The sequence below is a fragment of the Balearica regulorum genome, chromosome 2, assembly GCF_011004875.1.
Source record: "Balearica regulorum gibbericeps isolate bBalReg1 chromosome 2, bBalReg1.pri, whole genome shotgun sequence".
NCBI lineage: Eukaryota > Metazoa > Chordata > Aves > Gruiformes > Gruidae > Balearica > Balearica regulorum.
The window spans coordinates 157,562,158-157,583,255 of NC_046185.1; the positions used below are offsets into that span (position 1 = coordinate 157,562,158).

General features: G+C 37.2%; 1 protein-coding gene across 3 annotated transcripts in view; it reads left to right on the top strand.

Moving 5' to 3' along the window:
- The window catches only part of PTPRN2 (protein tyrosine phosphatase receptor type N2), a 674,941-nt gene that overhangs the window by 156,981 nt on the left and 496,862 nt on the right, over positions 1-21,098 (top strand). For all 3 annotated transcript variants that reach the window (XM_075746622.1, XM_075746624.1, XM_075746623.1), the window contains exon 3: positions 12,175-12,288. In XM_075746622.1, the coding sequence (XP_075602737.1) occupies positions 12,175-12,288 (114 nt within the window). The remainder of the gene's footprint in view (positions 1-12,174; positions 12,289-21,098) is intronic.

Here is a 21,098-nt window from a genome sequence, read left to right on the forward strand (position 1 = left end):
AGTCATAATCAAAAGAGATGCAATAAGGCTTTGCTATCCCTGTTCCAGTACATGAAGAGTATCAATATTTGAACAGAAAATCAGAATCTGTGCAGAGATGAAGTCAGGAGAGAGAAGTAGTAATACTGTTAAAGAAATGTAATATTGTCAGTTTTGCATAGATTGTCTTATGCTGGTCATGGTTATCAAGGTTTGAGGAATATCCCACCTGCTGTGAGAAGACATCCCGCAACACATTGAAGCTGCTGCAATAGCTTTAGAATAAGCAGTGAACGCTTGCTTTTCAGTAATGTAATAGGGATTTGCGCAACCCTTGTCTCTCTATATAAGAGGTATCAGTAATGTCGGTGAATTGCTGAGGACCTGCCAACAACGTTAAAAAAAAATAATCTTGTTTATGTAGATATATTTTTCTGTTTGTTTTGTGATATTAAAATAAGCAGAGCAGAAAATGATAGATGATTTTTTTTTTTTTTGAACAGTCACTGTCCAGATAAGGTGAGGGCTAAAAGATTTCTCTTCTTCATACCACATAATATGCCATTTTCATTTTGTGCTGCTTATAACCCTGAGTGTCACAGCTTTCTATTCTAGTCTGAATAGTCAATGAAACATTATGAAGCCGATAAGAAAAGCTGGTCCCCGTTACTTGGCAACGGCTGTTAAGCAGAGCTGAGTGCTGTTGATTGAGGAGATTAGCTGCCATAGATAAACCTCCTCTTTTTGCTGCCCTGCTGCTTATCTTTCCACCCATAACAAGTTGCACCAAATATGACAGCAGTCAGTGGTTTAGGCAGAATATGAACTTTGCAGCAAATGAAGTTTGTGCAAAAGACTTAGGGTGCTGACTTTAAAATCTTGAATTTATGAAAATTTGTAGGTTGTTTTCTGGACTGTCCTTTCTTGACTTCAGGGTGAACATTTTTTATTTGAAAGGGTGATGCTCCAGATGTGAGAGAAAAGGGCTGTCCTATTCCTGCCTGTTCCATTCATAAACACTGAAAATAGCAGCAAATATTTTTAACAGTTGTCTCTGGCTCCTGTTCTTAGTGACACTGAAGAAATAAATTAAATACACTGTAAAATTACTGCATTACTAAATATGCAGATGTTGGATTAAAAGATAAAAAAATGACTATTTTGGTTGCTTTCTTTGGGAGAAGATGCTATTGTAGATTAAACAAAAATGTCTGGATACATTGAAAATTGTTTATATCTGTACATGGCATGGAAATCTTTCTAGATCTGGTACAGCCAAGTTAAATTTAATCAGAAAAGCATTTTGTTGACTGGCACATTGGAACTGAAATACAGCTAGGGGTAGAAAGTGGAGGCTATTTCCTTCCTCAGGATTCACGTTTCTTTTGCCTCTCACATTTTTAAAATGTTGGTTTCTCCCTTTGCTTTCATTAGTGAGCATGCAGTTCTGTTTCCATTTGTGCCTTTGGAGAAGTCTTTGGTGATGTCCACACCACCGCCCTGGAGCTGCTCTCCCTTTGCAAACCTTTCTGCTGGCCAGAGCGGGAGCGTTGGCTTGGTGGGTTGAGTAACCGGGGAACGGCAAAGCACTGGCAGAAGAGTGAAACTCTGAGGTGACATGCTTAAGAAAAGTAATCTCTGGGCAGAGATCTGGGTGAATAGTTATCCATCTAATAAGTGTCATATGTTCAGCAATATTGTTGTGTATTTTCAGTAACCCAGCAGAAGCTTCAGAATAATAGATTTTGGGTAGAGGCATTTTCCTTCACTTAGGATTGCAATCCTTTTTGTTAGCTCTATCAAAACCATACTAAAAAAAAAAAAAGTTATTATTTCTGCATGGAAAAAGAAGAGACAACACAGATATACTATTTTCTGTGTAGTTTTGTTATCCCAAGAAAGAATCTAGTACTTCGTAAGCAATATAATATGAGGGAGAAATTTAGAAAGATACAGAAAGGTGCTCATTAGAAAAATATTATTTTAGGGTTTTTTTGCTGATCCTGTAGTCCTGACTTTCAAAGTTGTTTGGTTTTTTTTTTTTTTAATTTTGCATCTTTGATGATTTCTTCCTTTTGTAGCGTGAATACTTTGTTCAAAATTATTCTTATTTATTCTGTCTCCTTTTAAGAAATACATATGCTGAGCATACAACTTCTGTACTTAACCACTCAAATTGCAGAATCTAAAGCTGTAAGCAACTTAAATTCTGCCCCCAAATTCCAGTTAAATAATGGCTTTTAATTGTATACAGTTTTAAAAAGCACATTACAGCTTCTAATTATGCTCAAATGTAAAATATTTCCTGTGAGTTGTATGTATTCTGGGGAAAAAATAGGAAGCAATTTAGGGTTGCACATTTCACACGCATGTAGGGGTCTCTGCACCTGTTGCAAAAGCAGAAAAATCCTGCTTTTCAGACCCAATCTTATCATAATTTCAGACATTACAACCCTTAAGAGTTGTTACAGTTCATAACACACAAAACTGGGGAGAATTAAATACTTCTGAAACTGCAACCAGTCCTGTTCCAGCTCCCTGTTCCCGTATCATTTCATCTGTCTGCGGGCTTGCTGAGAGACAAAAGCTCTTCCTCTATCTGGAAGAGTTCTGCGCTGGAAAAGACATTTCACCGTAAGGCTTTTTCCAGCCCATAGATAATCTCTTTTGCTTCTCTCAATGTCCTTTCCAAAATTTATCACTGATTTTCAAATTTGGACACCAGAACTCTGTATTCCCACAGGGACCTCGTCAATGCTGCATACTGAATGACATCACCTCCTTATTCCAACCTTTTGCTGTCATGTTCATACATCCACAAACCTTATTAGTGCTTTTGCTCCGGTGTTGTCTCAGACTGAACGCTTGGGTCTGAACCAAGCAAGGAGGACTGTAATGTCTCATGCCCTTCACCTATCGCCGTTAGCAAAGCTACAGGTGATGCTCAGGGTCTGTCACACGGCGGGGGGACAGTTGTATCCAGACCTCTAGTTCATTGTGATAGAAATAATTTTTCCGAATGCAGCTTCTGATGGGTGATCCTAGGTACGTAACATCATATTTAGCTATTTTAAAGCACAGATTGCTAGAAAACTGTCAGGTTTTTCACGCTTTCCAGACTGTTCAGCAGAAGCTGTTAGCATCCCTGTGTCAAAGTTTGAGGTGAGGTTCTCGGCTGTTCCAGTGCCCATGCGTAAACTGCCAGAGGCAGCTTGATGTGCCGTGGCTGCTTATAGGCATGCTGATATTTCGTACTCGAGCAAGGTGCAGAGATTCCTGAGACAGCTCCAAACAGTTTTAATCAGTCCACAGGGTGCAGCAGTCTGTGAAGTTACCCTAGTTTATAAGGGTTTCCCCTCCCTTTCCTAAAAGAATGCATTTAAAATTTCTGCTGATGTGTTCAGGTTTGTATAACATAATTTTTCATAATTTTTGTAATACTTTGCAGCTAGGGAACAAGATGGAGATCTTTATTACTATAATTTCATGCATGTCTGAAGTCAATTCCCTTTAGAAATAAATTCAGTAGCTCAGATTACAGAAGTAATCTGCTGTCTCAGTAAATATTGTTCTGCAAAGATCTAGAAAGCTTCAAGTTGGGCAAAGGTCAGAAACAAAGCAAGTTTGCTCCAACTATTGGATACTGCATCTGATGAATATGAATGGAATGGTCATTAGTCATGTTTTCATGAGAACACTGTCTCCTGCAAACCTGTAATAACTAGCTCTTAAAATATAAGCTCTTGGCACTTAGACAGCACAAGTTAAAACTTTAACTACTTTGTTTTTAATACAAAATGAAAATTAATGCAGAAATCCATTTTGCTGAACGTGTTTCCTTGCAGTTATTTTTGTCTTGGGAATACAGATGCAAGAGCAGCTACAGTCTGATCACACAGTGAAGACACTGCCAGCACCAAAGTGGTTCTTGGCACCAACCGAAAACGTAATGGGGATCCTTGAAGTGACTGAAGTACATCTCGGTGATACTTGGAAAATTAGTGTGCATAAATAAGCATTAGTATATTTGCATCTCATTGCTTCCATAAATAAATTCTTAGTCCCTCCAGTAACCTCTGTTCATAAATGCATATTGAGTAAAAAAAATTGTTCGTGTTTCATCATTCCCCATTGCTCTGGCTTAATTTGAAACAGTGCAAGCAATAGGAGCTCCATTACTCTTCCAGGAGGGAGTTGAACAGCTTCAGAATAGTTTCTCCCTGCTTGAAACTTGTTCTGATTCAGAGTGTTCATTTTTGTCTTTTCACTCCATTTCTCCCAATAATGTCATAAATAATTAATCAACCAGGTTGCATAAACTTTTAGTCTTTTCCCATAAAGAATCAGGTAGTTCAGTGCGTAAGGATCTATGTGGCTACCTCCTTTCATTCTTTTTCTCTGAACTTCTCTAGTTTATTCATATCTTTCCAGTAATGATGGGGTCAGAATTTGGTGCAATATTCTTTCATCTGGAAAAAAAAATAGCTTTTTCTAGATAGGGGGTGGTACGTGGCTCAGATTTCTCATTTATAAGATAGCAATGTGCGGTATAAGCTTGCATGTTAATCTTGCAGTCCAATGACTAAATATGCTAAAGAAAAAGAGAGAGCTTTATTGCAAGCCTACTAATACTTGACTTATACTTGAATTTAAAGTGTTTTTCCTCTTGGAGGAGGATTTATATGTTTGTCTTTCCTCTCTTTTCTCTTTAGTGCCAGTACTGACAGAAAAAAAAGAGTTACCGTTCAGGTGATTTTGATTGTGAGCTCTTTTTTCTTAGAGACATCATATGAAATACGTAGTTTTGCTTAGAAAAGTCCTCTTAATATATTACAGTTAGAGCTTCTTGGGTTTTTGTCAAAGGTTTTCTCAAGGCTGGATTGGTCCCTTTGATCTAAAGTAGAGGCAGATGGTTTCCGTGGCTTACAGACTGTAGCGGTCATCTGGCTGTGGAAGGTGGTGATTCAGTCACTGCTTTGTCATGCTTTCTTGTCCTCACCGTGGAGCCAAACTCTACAGCTTTCATTCCAAGTAGTTACCGAGGCTGTGGAAAATTCTCTGGGAAGTATCAAGTTATTCAAGCATTATTCAACTGGAACATTAGCTCTAGCAGCAAAAATTTAAGACTTGCTTTCTTTTCATCTCTACTTTTTCCTTTCCTTAAACTCCCTCCTGTCCTTTCGTCCCAAGGCCAAGCCGTTATTTCCGGGGCTGGGAGGCCTACGGACAACCTGTTAAAACTGAGGTTCATTTCTGAGCTCTGAATTGCAGAAAGTAGGCATTGAAATCTGGACCTCTCATTCTCTTAGCTGAATAACTTAACTTAGGGGCTTTTTGGAAGCGGGCAGCACTTCTTTACATAGCGAGCCTGCTCTCCTCTTGCTTTGTTAAACTGTAGCTAGATTTTCACGGTCCTTTCCTTCCCCCCTTTGGCTGTACTCAAGAGAGAGCAGGATTTTTTAGTTACTTTCTCTACAATTTACATATTTCTGTTGCAACTTAAGAAAACCTCTCAAGCGAAAGTGTGCATAATATTTTGGGACTGTACAATCCACCACTTAAATTAGCAGGTTAGCACAGAAATGGGTCCTGGAATGATATTTTCCCTCTCTTGAAGGTTATACCTTTTTTTGATGAAGGCAGAACAGAGTCCTCCAAAACTTGCTCTCAGAATTGCTCCTCGAGCCAAGGGGACCGTAAGCCCCAGCAGAGCTATTTGCTCTCAGACGTGCCTCGGGATGATTTGGAGCTTTGCAAATCCCAGCCCTATCACAGTGTTTGCCCAACAGCTAACTAATCCCGCTGTTAATGTGAACTTTTATCTTTTAATATGAGCACTTTTGTAATCACTAACAAGCCATCCACTTCTTTCAATAAGCAGAAATATTCTGGAGTTTTAGGTTTGGGTTTTTCTTTTTTTGGTTGAAAGCAGACTGGCCATCCACTTTCTTCCTTAAATATCTGTGTCCAAAGAGGTGAGGAAAGGTATTAAATCTTGTTAGAGTCCTTTTATGGGGCTGTTAGGTGGTTTGGCTTGCAGCAGAGTTTACAAAGTTACCTTTGCCTTCCAGACAGCAGTTTATTTGGCAGCTGAGGAAGAGTGTATTTACTGGGCTGTTAGTAAGAGTATCCACTGCATGGTATTTTCTTGTTGGATAAGAAAAAAAATTTTCAAGTTTAGAACATCTTATGTTATTGTTTTCTGTATCTTATGGTGTTTCCATTAAATCTACAAGATAAATCGACAAAAATATGCTTTGTGTTTTATTTACAGTTGAGAATTTCCTTTTCTTGCATAATGTTTTGTGCCTTACACACTAGCAAAAGCAGCATACCACCACAATTTTAAAACAATCTATACACACTTTGCTTACTTGTCTTAACAGTGCGTTACTTCTAGAAACAAATAGCTTATTTATTTATTTATTTATTTATTGTATTTCTTAATTTTAAATAACTGCCTTTAAAACTTCCACGAGCCTATCAGCTGTTAGGATGGGGAAGCCTGGGGGTGGCTGTAACTGCATAGCTATGTATTCCAGATGAAGGCAAACAGATCTGAAAGCAATAAATTTAGGTGGTGAATAGCGTGGGCTCCGGGACTGATCCCTCAGCACGAAGCTGTCCGCTAGATGCCACTATTACTGCTCTGAAACGGAAATTACCCAGCACTACTGCACAGAGAGAAGCAAAATAAAATGGTAAAAAGGTTTTAAAAGTTTAACCTGGAGAGATTGCCTCCTAGGAAGGCTGCAGTCTCCGTGGAGCGCTGCAGGTTTGCAATGCCGTTAACCGTGAGCGCAAGCAGCGGCTTTGCTGACAAACTGCTGCAGCGAGGCTTGTAAGCAGTTGCTGTTTGAAAGCATTGGAGTAATATTTTCAAAACATTGCATGGCGAATGGCACTGTAGAAGCCACTGTTGCTCCACCTGTATGATCTCTACCTCGTTTGTAAAGGGAATTTAAAAGTAGGAGTATAAATTATGAACAAATCTTTTTTTAATAAATGGAATATTAAAAATACACTGTATGCTGAAGAGCTTACTTGTAAATGTTGAAAGTGCGTTTGTGGACTCTGTCTTCTGGACTAAGCCTCCTGGTATGCAACTTAATGTCCTCTTCAAAGAACTGTAACATTTAAATCTATTTATTCATTTATTTATTTATTTATTTATTTATTTTAAAGAATTCTGAAAACAAACACCATACTGGAGAGAAATAGCAGGGAGAGAAGAATAAAATACTTTAACAGTCTCCTTCACAGTTCCTAAAACATTAAACGTCTGTGACCTTGAAGTCCAGTACCATGAGACTTTTGAGATGCAAATATTACGCTTCCCATTGGAAAATGATTTCATCTTTCCAGTAGGCAACTCGGGCTCTGACCTTGGGTACTAAGACATCAGCATTGGCCTTTTCATTAGACCTGGACTACTCTTGGACCTTACAACACCAACAGCTAGGGTAAGGAGTGTGAAGTAATGTCCATATTCTGTGAGAAGAGAGAATCCTTTTCTTTCAGCAGGTTGACTTGCTGAAGAACGATGTCCACTGAAAACTGCAGAAACATTAGAGGAAGTTCACGGATGAACTGCAAGAGCAGAAGCGGTACAGGTGCCATTGAACACACTGCTGGGTCTGTGGACTTTCTTGTTTACATGACAATGCAGGAACAAAGCATGATGCCTTCGATCTGGGGCAAAACTTATGTTTCATACAAAGCTCTACTTTATCGGGTTTTTTAACAGTTGCCAGGTAATTAGAGCAAGGAAGCTGAAGCATTGGTCAAGCCATGTATGCAAATATTGTCACTGTCTGGAGAGCTGCTTCCTTTCCGTCTGCTGTAGGAAGTTTGAAGAGCAGAAGAACTGGGTGCTTCAAAGCATCTGCTTGAAGGCCCCTTTGCAAAGGTCACTTGTCAGCGCCATGTCAAAATTTCACTGCATGTAGATCTAAATAATTAATTACTGCAGAACACAATCTTTTAATTTACATCTGTCAAGCTTTCATCAGCCTGCAGACAAATTCCAGCTTCTTTACAAGTCCTCATAGTTTTGCTCAGTAGCACAATACGTTCAACAAGAACTCATCCTTTTTTTGTTGCTATTATTCAAAACTGTGCCAAGTCTTGTATACATCTTAGTTTCAATTGTCAGATTAGCCATACTTGGTGGTTCCAGGATGGCATATGTTTCTCTAGCCAAGGACAGCTCATTATGCACTGGGGTTTTTTTGTAGGAAATGCTACTTCAAATATTGAATGAATCAGCTGCCCACAAGTATCCTTGCCTTCAAGGTGAAGGTGGTCACTCAGTGCAAGTTTCCGAAGACTTTTTAGTACTTGTTAAGCATGTGATGTCTGTCTACCTTACCAAGTGTACATATTGGCGCAATCAACTCTTCAAAACTGTTTCAAACTACAGGTCTTTGTGCTTTCCTTTTACATAATTCAGTACCTAGATGTCAGTCGTGAATGTAATGTGGCGTTTCCTTCCTCAGTAGCTAACAGAGGTCATAAAAATCCACTAATTCATGGCAAATGGGTAATAATAATGAATTAAGATGGGAGTTTTCTGTTTGCTTCTAAACTTCTCTCAAAAATCACCATTTCAGAACTTGTGTTTTGACTTGTTCATGGCTTAATCTATCAGTTATAATTTTTTTCACTAGAAGTTGATAAATATTTAGTGTAAAAACATGTTCCATGCTTCAGGGTGCTGTTTCTAATAAAAGAGGTTCATCTGCCACTGTTTGAGATTTTATTGGGCACCTGGGTTACATTAAATTTGTGTCTTTTAATCTTAGCACCTAACTTTGTAATATATATTTGTCAAAATTCAAGATTTTCAATAGCAGCTTGTAAAAAGTTACGCTTGCATTTTTTTTCTCAAATACTAAACCTATTAGCAAAATAGCCAAATATATAAAGAAGCATCTCACTGTCTCCTTGGGTATATTATTCTTCTGTTTTAGTCTCTTCTTTGGAAACAAATGTAAAAGCCGTCTAAAAGTCAACATTACCATGCTGTTAACACAGATGTTTGCAGGTCTAAGTATAACTTATAAGATGCTACTATGGAAATTTCAGATACTACTTTTTGCTAACAGTTAGCAACCGATAGCACTTTAATAGCAATCATATGTGTATATTGATCAGTTTTCTCAACCTTCCCTCATTCTGGGCATGTGTAAAGAGCAGATGTCTTTTGCATATTACGTTCCTTCTCAGAATACAATTTTAATCAAAGTTCAGAATGAACACAGTCTTAAAGGCTATAGGCACACAGTGGATGGCTGTTATTAAAGCATCACTCATGCTTTGAACTTCCTCTGCCGTATGACATTTGTTGTAAAATCTGGGAGCTTTTCCATTTTCCTTTTTGCTTCATGACAACTTTGGGCAATTTGCTCATTGGAGGCTGTGAGAGGTCGAATGGGTCCATGACAGGGTGCTCGGACACCGACACACTGCAACAGCCCCCTATCGCCCTGCGCTGGGGTGGGTGCAGCTGGTCTGGAAAGACACACCGTGTATTTATTCACTGTAAAGAGCACAGTGCTTTGGGGTAGTCCATGGCAGACTAAGCTGGACAGTTTTTAAACATTAGCTGTAATTTAAGTGGAAGTGAGGTTTGTGCTGGACCAAAGCTGTTTCTGAATTTAGGCCATATCAGTCAAACAGATTTCTTGGAAAGAAAAACAGGGGGAACTTTTACAAAAGTTTTTTTGTAAAATCACTCTTCCCTGCCTTTTTCCCCCCAATCTATGAATTTTAAGAAGGTCTAATTAAAAGGTACCCTGAAAATTGAATACTCAACCTCAATTTAATTTTTTTTTAAGTTTTAAATCTTGCCACAGAAACCTTGCAATCAAATAAAAAATAAAAAAGCCAGCAAATCAATCCCAACCAAAAACCCCCCCAAACAAATAGAAAAGCCTAGGAAAATTCCTACTTTTTTTAAGAAAAGCTACTGAACTGAACTATGAAATCTACTATTTGCACAACTCCAGTCCAACTGTAATCCCCACTATAAAGACCCTCTGTATTTTGGAGATGGTATTTGCCAACCGCTCCTTGGGGCATACTACTCCTTCTCCACTCTCCTCGGACTGCATTTAGCGGAGCAGAGCGCTATTTGTGAGTGCAGCCTCTTCAAAGCTTATAATGCCCATATTTCAAGTACAAAAGCCAAAATAACTTGCAGTTTCTCCCTAAGCAGTCGCAGTGGTTTTGGATAGATGGTATAATGCAGCTCAGACTCATGTGCTAATTGCTAATTTTAGAATTTAAATAGGTTTTGTTCTATTCAAAGGCAGTAGGCTGAAGGTTTTAGGGAAAAAAAAATAGGTGTCTCTTAGAGTTTGTGAGTGAATTAGCTTTTGCATCCATTGAGATATCTTTAAATGTTACTTCATACAAAAAACTTTAATTCATACTGACTGTGTATCTTTTATGGACTGTAAAATAAGATTATAAATATTTTTTAAGGTATGTTATCTTTAAAAAAATCATGGAATATTAATTGTGTATATAAACATAGATTTTGTCCTAATTATTTGTAGCCAGTAACGGTGGTACTCCAAAGTAGAGCTGGCTATTTCCAGTCATGTTTCATTTTGTACAATCTTGTTCCTAAGCACTAAAATGTTCTATTCCTTTCTGAATCAGGACCTTATTTATTCCTGTTATCCATCCATTTACAAGTGACTGATATTTATATACTTTGCTTATTTCCAACGGCAACAGGTTTTTAAATGGAGATGAATATTTTAATGTGCTGTTAGGCTGCTTTATACATTACATGGCAGAAAACCAAACCAGATCTGTGTATGAGGTTTCTAAATCAAACCTAGTTTCCAACAACAAAATTAGACTTGGAGGTAAGTTTTTAATTTGGATTAACTTAATGTGGCAGTTGTAAGTGACAGGAGGATTGGAAAGGCAAAGAAAGCAAAAGTTGGCTAATTTCAATGAGGTATTTGTGTTTAACAGTGAAGGCTAATAATGCCCTTTTTCTGCATCCTGGATTGGTTTATTTTCTTTTATGCCATTATTTGTGTTTAGTGAACAGCTGGGCCAGTAGTTCCCATTTGGAGTCTTTTAGGTCTGTGAAGTAGCAGAGAAAGTAATGGACGTTTGCAAATTAATACTTACCGTTATTTTCTGCTAATCTGATGTAGCTATCCTTTTTGAGCAGAGATGTAATATCAGAGCAGAAGTAATTACTGTGTTAAAACTAGTACCGCAGTAGAATATTTTGCTAATTAAACTTGTTGCATTTAAATTGCTTCCTTTGGATCACTATATAGAAGAGAACTGTTTTGAACAATAAATGAAACCACTTTCTTTCTCAGAGGCCTAGAATTGCAGATGGTCAGATTGTATGTGAAGCACCTAGGCTCTGAATTAGTCTTTTGTATGAAAGAGAGAAAGGTAATTTGAATGTTTGAACTCCCTGTTCCTCCCACACATACGCAGGAAGCTTGTCTGAAAATGAACAATTCTCTAAATAAAGACTAATAAGAAGCTAAATTAATTAGAAGGTGTGATTTGAAAAGACATTGATGAGAAGAGTCTGTCATTTTAGACAAATGGAATGGAGCTAAATAAATTAGGCCACATTAATATCTCATTGTTCCGTGAGCAGCTTTCTTTTATTGCATTCGTTAGAGGGTACTTCTTGAAATGAGCCTTTGCTAGCCATTACGGATTCAGTTCTCATTTACCAAAGCCTAACGCACAGCTCCTGCATTAAAAGTGTTTCAGCAGATCCTCATAGTTTCTGCAAATTAATATTTATATTTCTGGATGCTGCACTTTTCATCTGTAACATAGTAGGCACTGAACATTAATTTTTTTTTATTTTTTTTTCCCACTGAATTGTCAGTAAAGAAGTCTTACATCAAAAGATTTGGGAGGCAGAAGTCTGAAATTACTTTATAAAATAAACTGTATGCATAACTTGTACCATAGAATCTTCCTCCAACTAATATTCTTTCCAGTATTTATTTATTTTGATAGAAAATACCCTGCTTCATGACTTTCAGTAGTCCTTTGATAGCTTTTTAAAGTGTCTTTTAAAAGGTTTCTTCAATATATAATTAGGATACATTGGAAATGCATATCTCCTCACGCATTTCTTCCTCTCAGAAAATGAAATGTATATTTTTCCTTTTCTTTTTCTTTCTCCTGCAGATGGAATATTTGGGAGATGTCAACGAATGCCAGTGATAGACACCTATAAATATGACATTTCACCCCCTGTTCTTCAGCGCCTAAGGATCATCCTGGAGAAGCTCTCACACAGAGGTATAGTAAAAACTCTGGAGCAGGGTTACTTGCACAGGGGGTTATAATTATTTTGCGCTCCCTCTGAGGTGATGTCTTCAGAGGTTTTTGAACACAGTGTGTTTCAGGCCCAGTAGTGAAGACTTTACAAAATAAAAGATTTGACTCACTGAATCTGCAACGAGGACCTGGCAAAGCAATTTCAGGAGAGGTGCTTCCTCCCTACGTAGTGTAGATCTGTGACTGACACTCAGTACAATAAAATTTTAGCATCTGTGAATGCTGGTGTCATACAAATAAATCAGCAGGAAAGAAAAATAATTTGCTGTGTAAACTTTTGCACCACAGCATATTTCAGGGTGCATGGACAGAAAACACACAACTTCTAGTGATCGAGAAACAGTTCTTAACTTTCTCATTAATTCAGATAAGTAGAACTGCTCTGATTTCATTACAAGCTGCATCCACTGTGTTGCTATTAATTTTTATTCAGCTTTCTGAAGTTAATCTCACTGTTCTTTCCAAAGCCAGAAAGGATGTTCTAGCTTCTGAATGGCATAACTTGAACTAGCAAATCAAAACTTGGATAAAGTGAAAGCCAATAAGGTGAAAAAACTGTAGGTGTTAATACATGAAATATATGTATTTCCTCTGTTGTCGACAGCCACAGGGCCAAGAAATCTTTGTAATCTAAATTGTTCCAAGAGGGTTGTTAGAGTGGTTAATTTTGCACTGGCATTGTATGTGTGTGTGTTCCTAAATATTTTCCAGTTGCAATCTCAATTGCAAACTGGTAATATTGTATTAGCACAATGCTAGTTTATGAGAAAAAATTGATTTCTTGGAAGTTCATGACTATACTTAGAGGCTGGGCTTCTAGTTTAGAAACCACTGATTTAGAGGATTCAAAACATTTCCAGGGATTTATTTCCTGCCCAGCAGCCCATTTACATGAAGCAAACTCGGCAAAACTTGATTGTAGTAATTCCTGGCTGATTAACAGTGGCATGCGAATAGTACTTGTGGATCTTTCACTTATCATTTTGTAAAGGCTAAGTTATGCAAGCAAAATTATGAAAAGACTATTTCATCAGGGCAACATTCTATGAGTGGAAAAGCTAGTATCTGCTCTCTGAATACACTGAAGAAGGGGGGGAAAATTCATCTAGGACACCTAAATTGATATCTGAATTGATCATGCTTGCGTGGACAGCCAGCACTCATTTACATCGCCTGAATCTCGGTGATGAGTCCTATGTAAAGCTTCCTCCGTGGGGATGTCAGGGGTGAGAGACGTGCAGGAGACCCATGACCTGCTGGAGGGGCACGTGTAGAGGCTGATGAGATACCCCAGGCCATCTCAAATGATGCTTACCTGTCTCCATCTCCCTGACTACCGTAAGGTTTTGATTAGTTCAGCTGAATAGAGGTGACTTCCTCCTACTAAGCACTTCTCTGATCAACAAACCAGCCCTTCCCAGGATCTCTGTTATCAGCAAGCCACCTCCCTGGATGTACCTGTTGCAGTAAATTGCAGTATGCTTCTTTTAAGAAAACTTGGGCATTGAAGTTTGGACTTGTCTCATACTTTTTCAGAGTGAGAGAATGACAAGGAGCACACAGATTGAAACTGTGGTGGAGAATGAAAGCACTTTTGCTGTTATCTTTTCTTACTTATGACACTGAGGTGCATACACAAATATGTATATGCTTTGAACTGATACAAAACTTTTACAGGCAGTTTTCGTGGCCTGTGGGTATCCCAGTGAAGAGAATCTTAAATATATCTGTAAAAGATAATAGAATGCTAGAATGCTCTTGTTCAAATGATCGATGTGATAAAATCACTTTTCTTTTTTTTTTTTTTCTTTTTTTTTTTTTTTCTCAGTATCCTTGGCAAATTCTAAAGTGTTTAGTGAGGACAGAAATATGGAAGGAATAGAATGAACACAGGCTATCACATTAATGGATTACTGACATCAGGTTTCTCAGAGAAAACTCTGCTGTTTGCTTGTGCTATCAGATGTATTACATCCAGCCCTTAGGTCATGTTTTCTGGCTGCGATGGTCACTTGCACAGTTAATGCTGTTCTCCTGGAAATTGTGTGCAAAACATCAGGACCATTTCTGCAGTATAGATAAGCAAGGCATTGTCAAGATGACACAAATGTTTCAGGTGACCTCAAGAAAAGGGCTTGATTTTTTCAGAGGTTTTATTTTCTTTATCTATGTAATACCTTGTTGTTCTTGGCCTCTCCAAAAGAGTACTGGCTGGCTCTACTTGGTGATGCCCACCTTCCTTGGAAAGGATAGGGGACAGCATCCGTTCTCTCCTTTTTGTAAGCAGCAGGACAAGTTGCTCTTGGAAGGCTATACAGTAGGTCCCATGATAAGCAAAACTTTTAGTAATGTCTATATTGAACACTTTCTATTTTTATTAGATGTATATACAGTTAAGGACCAGATATTTTGGAGGTTATTAACTTGAGTGGATTTCTAGGTTCATATTTATTTATTTTTCTCATGTGGCTTGGTTTTTCTTTTTTGGTTCCTTCTTGATCTCTTTTTGCAGTATTACTCATCTGTTATTTTTTCTAGCAATATTCTGTTGACGTCTATTTCCATAGAATTAAAAAAAAAAAAATACATAGAAAGCCTCATAAAATTTATGTCCCCTTTCTTTCCTATTTGCTGATCACTTCTAAGAAATACCTGTATTTGAATCAAGATCCAGATGGAAGATTGTATGGTCAGGTGCTATAAAACAAAGGACAACATTATATGAATACCAAATATCATTTGTGAATCTGGCAGCTCAAAATGTTTGCTGCGATATGGAAGCATATGACAGAGGCTTAGATGAGTGACACACCTGATGATAATCTGTTTAATGAAGGACTTTGACTAAAATTGAATTCAGGATGCATAATGATATAGTTTTTATGTTGTCTTTACACATCGAGTCTACCTTCGTCTACACTATCTACCAGTAGATTGACGATAGAAATTAATGCCTTGGCATATTAGATAGTTTCCCACAAAGAAATGATCTGTTAGCATTCAAATACCCTTGTTCATGGCATTTTCACTCACACTGTCCTTGAATCAGTCAAATTCTTCAAAATACCCTTCATGTAGAAGATTTTCAGAAGATTCAGTTTTTATAAATGTGACTGTATGGGAAAAGCCCTTCTCACGATTGCTGAAACATGATGAATCACCTTCTGAAGTTGATAGTGCTATAATTTATAATTTATGAGGAGCTGAAACATTTCTCATTGTCTGATAAACAGGACAATCAAAAGGATGCTGTTTACTTAGGACTAAATCATTGGAAAAGGGCAATGAAGGAAATATCAACACAGAGGGGTGAATGAGTAGTGCCTGAAGGAAATGGAAATACTTATCCATATGGTTGGTCTTCTGTGTCCTCTTGTCCAACTTGGGAGAAGATACTTCTTGAAAAATACCAAGAAAGATAAATCATCTATGCACTTTCCTGTTTGAGCTTAAATATACAATATACTTTCTCTCTCTCTCTTTTTTTTTAACTTAAATGCATTAAATAGGCTATAAAATATTTTATTTTCTTCTTGTCCCAACAGTACTATCATGAAAGCAAAGTGATTGCATCACTAAGATTCTCAGCAAGATTATGGAAACAGTTTCACACTGATGATTGACCTATAAGATTAGAAGCATGGAAAATGAGATAGGAGGACTAATTGTGGTACATTATAACTCAAGCGTGAATGCATAAATAGTACTTGAAACATCAGCATAAGCAATAATAAAAGAGATCAGTGGTATTTCTCAATTTGCTTACTCCAAGAGGAGGTTACATTTGTTTCGTAGAAGAGTTTCTAACCAGTGGTTCAGACCAGCTGATAACATCGTACTAAGTCTGCCATAGCAGTGAGCATTACTTGAAGAGCTCAGAGATGGAGCCTGGAGGATACACTTTCTTAAAGACATCAGAACATCTTGTGCTCTGGGTCACAAGAAAAACCCATCTGACTTTGGATTCTGCCTCTGGCAGTGGCTACTGTGCCTATTTAGGGAAAAAAGGTAAGGAAAGTTCAAGCACACAGAAGCATTTTGCAGCGTTCGTATCCTCTCAGCGTTATATGGTTGGTGGCATATGGTTCTCCCGAGCTAGAAGTCGTATTTTTGTGTTTGCTGTGTTCCTAGTGGACACTGTTTCTAGCACAGTCCAGAAGGACACTGTGTATTAGAAACAAGGGATGTTAGACTAATAATCGGTAGTTTAGCTTCTGTCTTCTGTTTTACTTAAATTTTCACTTAATTACAGATGTTGTCCCTTTACTGCAGGAACCATACAGCATGCCTATTTGGAAAACAGTTTTGTTTATGTAAGTTGGAGTCATTACTAAATGATTCCTGAGCATGCTTGTTGCTACTTAATTTTTGCTATAATACCTTCTTGTTCTAAACTTTACTTTCAAGGAAAGCAATCTCTTTTACACTATTATGAAGAAAGTCCCGTTTAAGATATTTTAATATCAACACTGTTATTAGGAGAACCAAAAAGAGTAGAATACACCTTTAAATTCATTTAGCTCAAGTCAGCAAGATACTTTTTGGAGGCTCATTGGCTGTGGAAATAGGCAACAGATTTACTATTTGAAAAAAAACAGCACTTTTTTCCTCGTTTGTCATCTTTGCAACCCAGTAAGCTCTAGACAGGGAGAAAAAAAATGTTAGTTCTAAATTAATTTTAACCAGTTAAGTGTAAGGTGATTAATATAACTTTTCTAGAAATAATTTTATACTCTTACAGCAAATTTGTTTTAAAAACTAAAATGATTTACAATCAGTTAACTTGAAAATTGAAATGAATGTGACTTGTCACATGCAGCTTGTGAATTACGAAAGAGTTGCTAAATATTTCAGTCAGGACTATTTTTCAAGGCAAAGTATCATTTGTTACTGCAACGAAGGTAACGGACTTGAAAGTAAACCTTTATAAGCTCAGTTTTGAAATAAACTTAAAAGGAATAATACAGTTCTTGCATTTGCAAGGTGATTATCACATCATTATGGAGGCATATGGAAGGCTGAAAACAAGAGATATAGGAGAAAGCAGGTTTTTCTTTAAATTCAAATATTGATATAAAGGAATGCAAGCTCTTCTTTTGGCCTTCAGGAAAAAAATATGGTTTTACCTGAATAGAGCAATGCGTTTACATCCAATTTCCCAGGCATCAGCTTGCTCCAGACATCTGTGTGCTTAGCAAATTCTTTTCCTAGATGGCTGCTGAAGCCGGGAATTGAAGCATAAACCCCATGACATGCTACGCTGGAGGAACTCAACTGGGACTGGACATATTTACCTTCTCCTGGTATCACTGTCACACTGCCTTAACTTTTTGGCTCAATGGACAATAACGCACTGAAAAGGTTGCAAAAAATTCCTGCCTTTGTTAAGTGCTAAAGCACCACTGATATTTTTTGGTCTTCAAAACCTAAATAGAACTTTAGAAACTAAGAATGAGTTTCAGAAAAAGCAAGAAGTTTTATTTTATAAAGCAGCAGAAAGAATACACTTTGAAATCCCTTTTTGAACACCTGGATTAGTTCATGTATGTTGCACAGCACAGATTTTTTTTTTTTTTTTCTGTTTGGTTCCTTGTATGCTCGGACATATGTTCCTTATGTTCAGACATAATGTGACGTGGCATTGACTTGTTCTTTGCCATACAAGACACCTGTGAAAAATGTTCTTTCCAGGAAACTGGTATTTATGAAGAATGTATTTGCATTACAAAAATTGATTATAGGAGCAAAGCAGATTCTATGTATTGTGGGAATGATTTACAAAAAAACAAGTACAGAAGAAAACTTTTTAATATCTATTTAGTTTTACCTGTGTTCACAACACCGTTGTATAAAAGTTTTTGATTTTGCATTGTTTCAATATTGGTTTTTTTTTGAAAGATAGGTATGTCAACCCTATAGCATCATGTTCTTTTTGTTTAAAAAGAATGATCAATCAGAGATTTTACTTGTGTTTTTGATAACATAACACATTAACTAATATGTTTGATAGAAAGGAGAAAAGGTCTGCATGTCTCTTTGTCTCATGTTTCTGTCAACTAGCAGTGACGATTGCCAACTGGGATCAGAATGAATGAAATTCTTTGTGGCCCACATAACTTTACAGCTTTTCTTCCAAAGGAAACACAGTGGTAATATAACACAAATATCAAGGGCTGTCGATGAATTCCTGCTTTGCCTCCTTTGTTTTGAAGATCTCTGTGGCACCTCGTGGATTTTAACATCTGTGTTAATGCTTAGTCTTTTCCATGAAGCGCTCTGTGCTGCCTCTTCCACAGTTTGGTCTCTTTCTGATCTTTGAAATTCGGAGAGCACCTCTGTTACTTCCTCCTGTGGAAGAAACCAAAGATGTCTCTTGTTCCCATTGGACTTCATGAGCAAGCTCGCCAGGCCTCCTCTGGATGGCCTTGTTCTCAGCAGCAGACTGAGCAACAGCTCAACAGCAGAAAGTCTTTGTATTTGGGTTATTCATTAACATGCTGCCCTGTTAATGATGTCACATGCGGCTCTGAACTTTGTTCTTATTCTCTTAGATCATCCTTTAAAAAAAATTAACACCTTCCACAGGACCATTGAACTGGGCATACACTGGGCTTGAAGTGATATGGGTACATAATATGGTTTTAAAACACACTTGAAAACACAGCAATGAAATTGCAGTTCATTATCAGTTGTTCCCACACTTGGAATGTCAGCAAATATCAATTCAAGCATGCGATTACTTCTTCAGCTGCTGTATAACGCTACTTTTGGAAACTGTGAATAACAATATAGCATATCCAAACTAATTATGCCATTTTGTACCATTAAACTACAATTATAGCACATTTACATATTCCACATAAGACCATTTTTTATCATTGCACTACTGGTGTTTTCCTCCTTATTTGTTTTTTACTAGGGAATTTGTTTTCCTTTTCTATTTCTATGTTCATTGCATTTCTTTATCTACAGATTTTATCTCTATCTACATTGCCTCAAATTCTTTTAAGATATCAACTCTTAATGACACCTAGTGTTTGACATATTTTTAGCTTTATAATAGGTACTCTAAATTCTGAACCTTTTAGACTTACTTTTTGAAAATCATGGGTTTAATCTTATTCATACAAAACCTCAATAAGTAGATCATGTCCCCCACAGTACACAATGGTATGACTGAAATTTAGTTGGTTTGGTAATCAGTATGAAACAGCACAAAAGTAGTTTTTTCCCTTTGCTATACACAAAAAATACATATGTATATATGTACACACACACACACATGCTATTGTTGCTTAAAATTTTTTCATTCTTTATTTTACATCTTTGTCAGAATGCTTCTGACACATCAACAAGTTTCCCGCAAAGGCTGGTTGAGATTAAACCTCTTTTTTAATTCCATGTATGTTTTCTTTCATGCTGATTCTTAGCATATACTCATTGCATTTCACAAGTTTCTGTTTTGTTTTGCTTGTTCGTATGTGTATGGTCATGGATAGATAGTGCAGTTCATGATAATAAAATTGTACTTTCCCTTGCTTGTCACTTGGACACTTGTCCATTGCTCAGTTTCTCTTTTGCAGCTTCTCACAGTATTAAAATTGCAAAAAGGACTTTCCCCCCATTTTGAGTCTTTTATTCCTATTGCTGTCTGGTTTCTAATTAAGCATTGCACAGACCTGCACTGCATATTTAACTAAAGTGTCCCCAATCTTTTAGGAAGACTTTGAATATTCCTCCTGTGTTTGACTTAGCATATGTCAAACACATAGCTATTAAACTACTTCTTTTTTCTTTACCCCATTTTGAGGTTTGTGTGAAGTTTTTTTGAATGCAGTTTTTTTTCACATTTCTTTAGCGTGGTCAGATAATTGCTTTTCTTTTCCTTATTTTACCTGTGAGCTATCCAACAATGCAAAAACTCTGACTCAGAAAGAAAGCGTAAGGCTGCTGAGTGCAGTATTTTAGAAACTTACTTTTTTGTCCCTTTTAGTTTTTTGTAGCTCCACCTGCTTTTTTGAAGAGGCAAAATTCCTGCCTGAGCATCCTCTGGTTGTTGGATGCATTCCTAGAAAGCTGTGTTGAGTCTTTAGATGCTACTTCATCTTCACTATTCTATTACTTTTTTTCGTTGATAAAAACATTCTCTTAGAGATGGAAGCACACTCTGTCCATCTATCACTCTCCCTTCTAGTAGTTTTTCTTATGTGTTCCCAGTTTCAACACCATTTGACCAGACCAGTTCTAAAGTCTTTTTACTTGCCTACTGTCTTGCTATTAAGTAAGGGGTAGAGAAGGAAAGAGAGCATCTGTACCAAAAGCGTAATCAGCTCGCAGAACAATGGAGAAAAATAATGCCGTCTAAGAGTACTTAAATTCAAAGAATAGTTTATGAAAGAGGTAATGTGGCCCAAGGAGTGCCTCTTGGCTTGCTTTCCTGGCATACTAAAAAAATAATAAAATAGAATTTATTCTAATAGTGTGTATTGGACTACATTAGGAGAATAGGAAGCAGTTCAAAGGAGAGTATTATCCCCCTCTAGTCAGAAGCAGTGTGGCCACATCTAGGTTATGTGTTCATTTTTTTGATCCAATATCTGGAACTGGAGTTCAGAAAAAAAATTGAGACACTGAAGAAAGTCCACCAGACTTTAGAACTCCAGCTCAGCTATTTCAAGTAGTTTGATGAGTTTCAGGTCTTTCCATGTAAACTCTAACAGTACTACACTCGTTTCTGATAATATTATTAATAGTGACGTTCAATATAATGT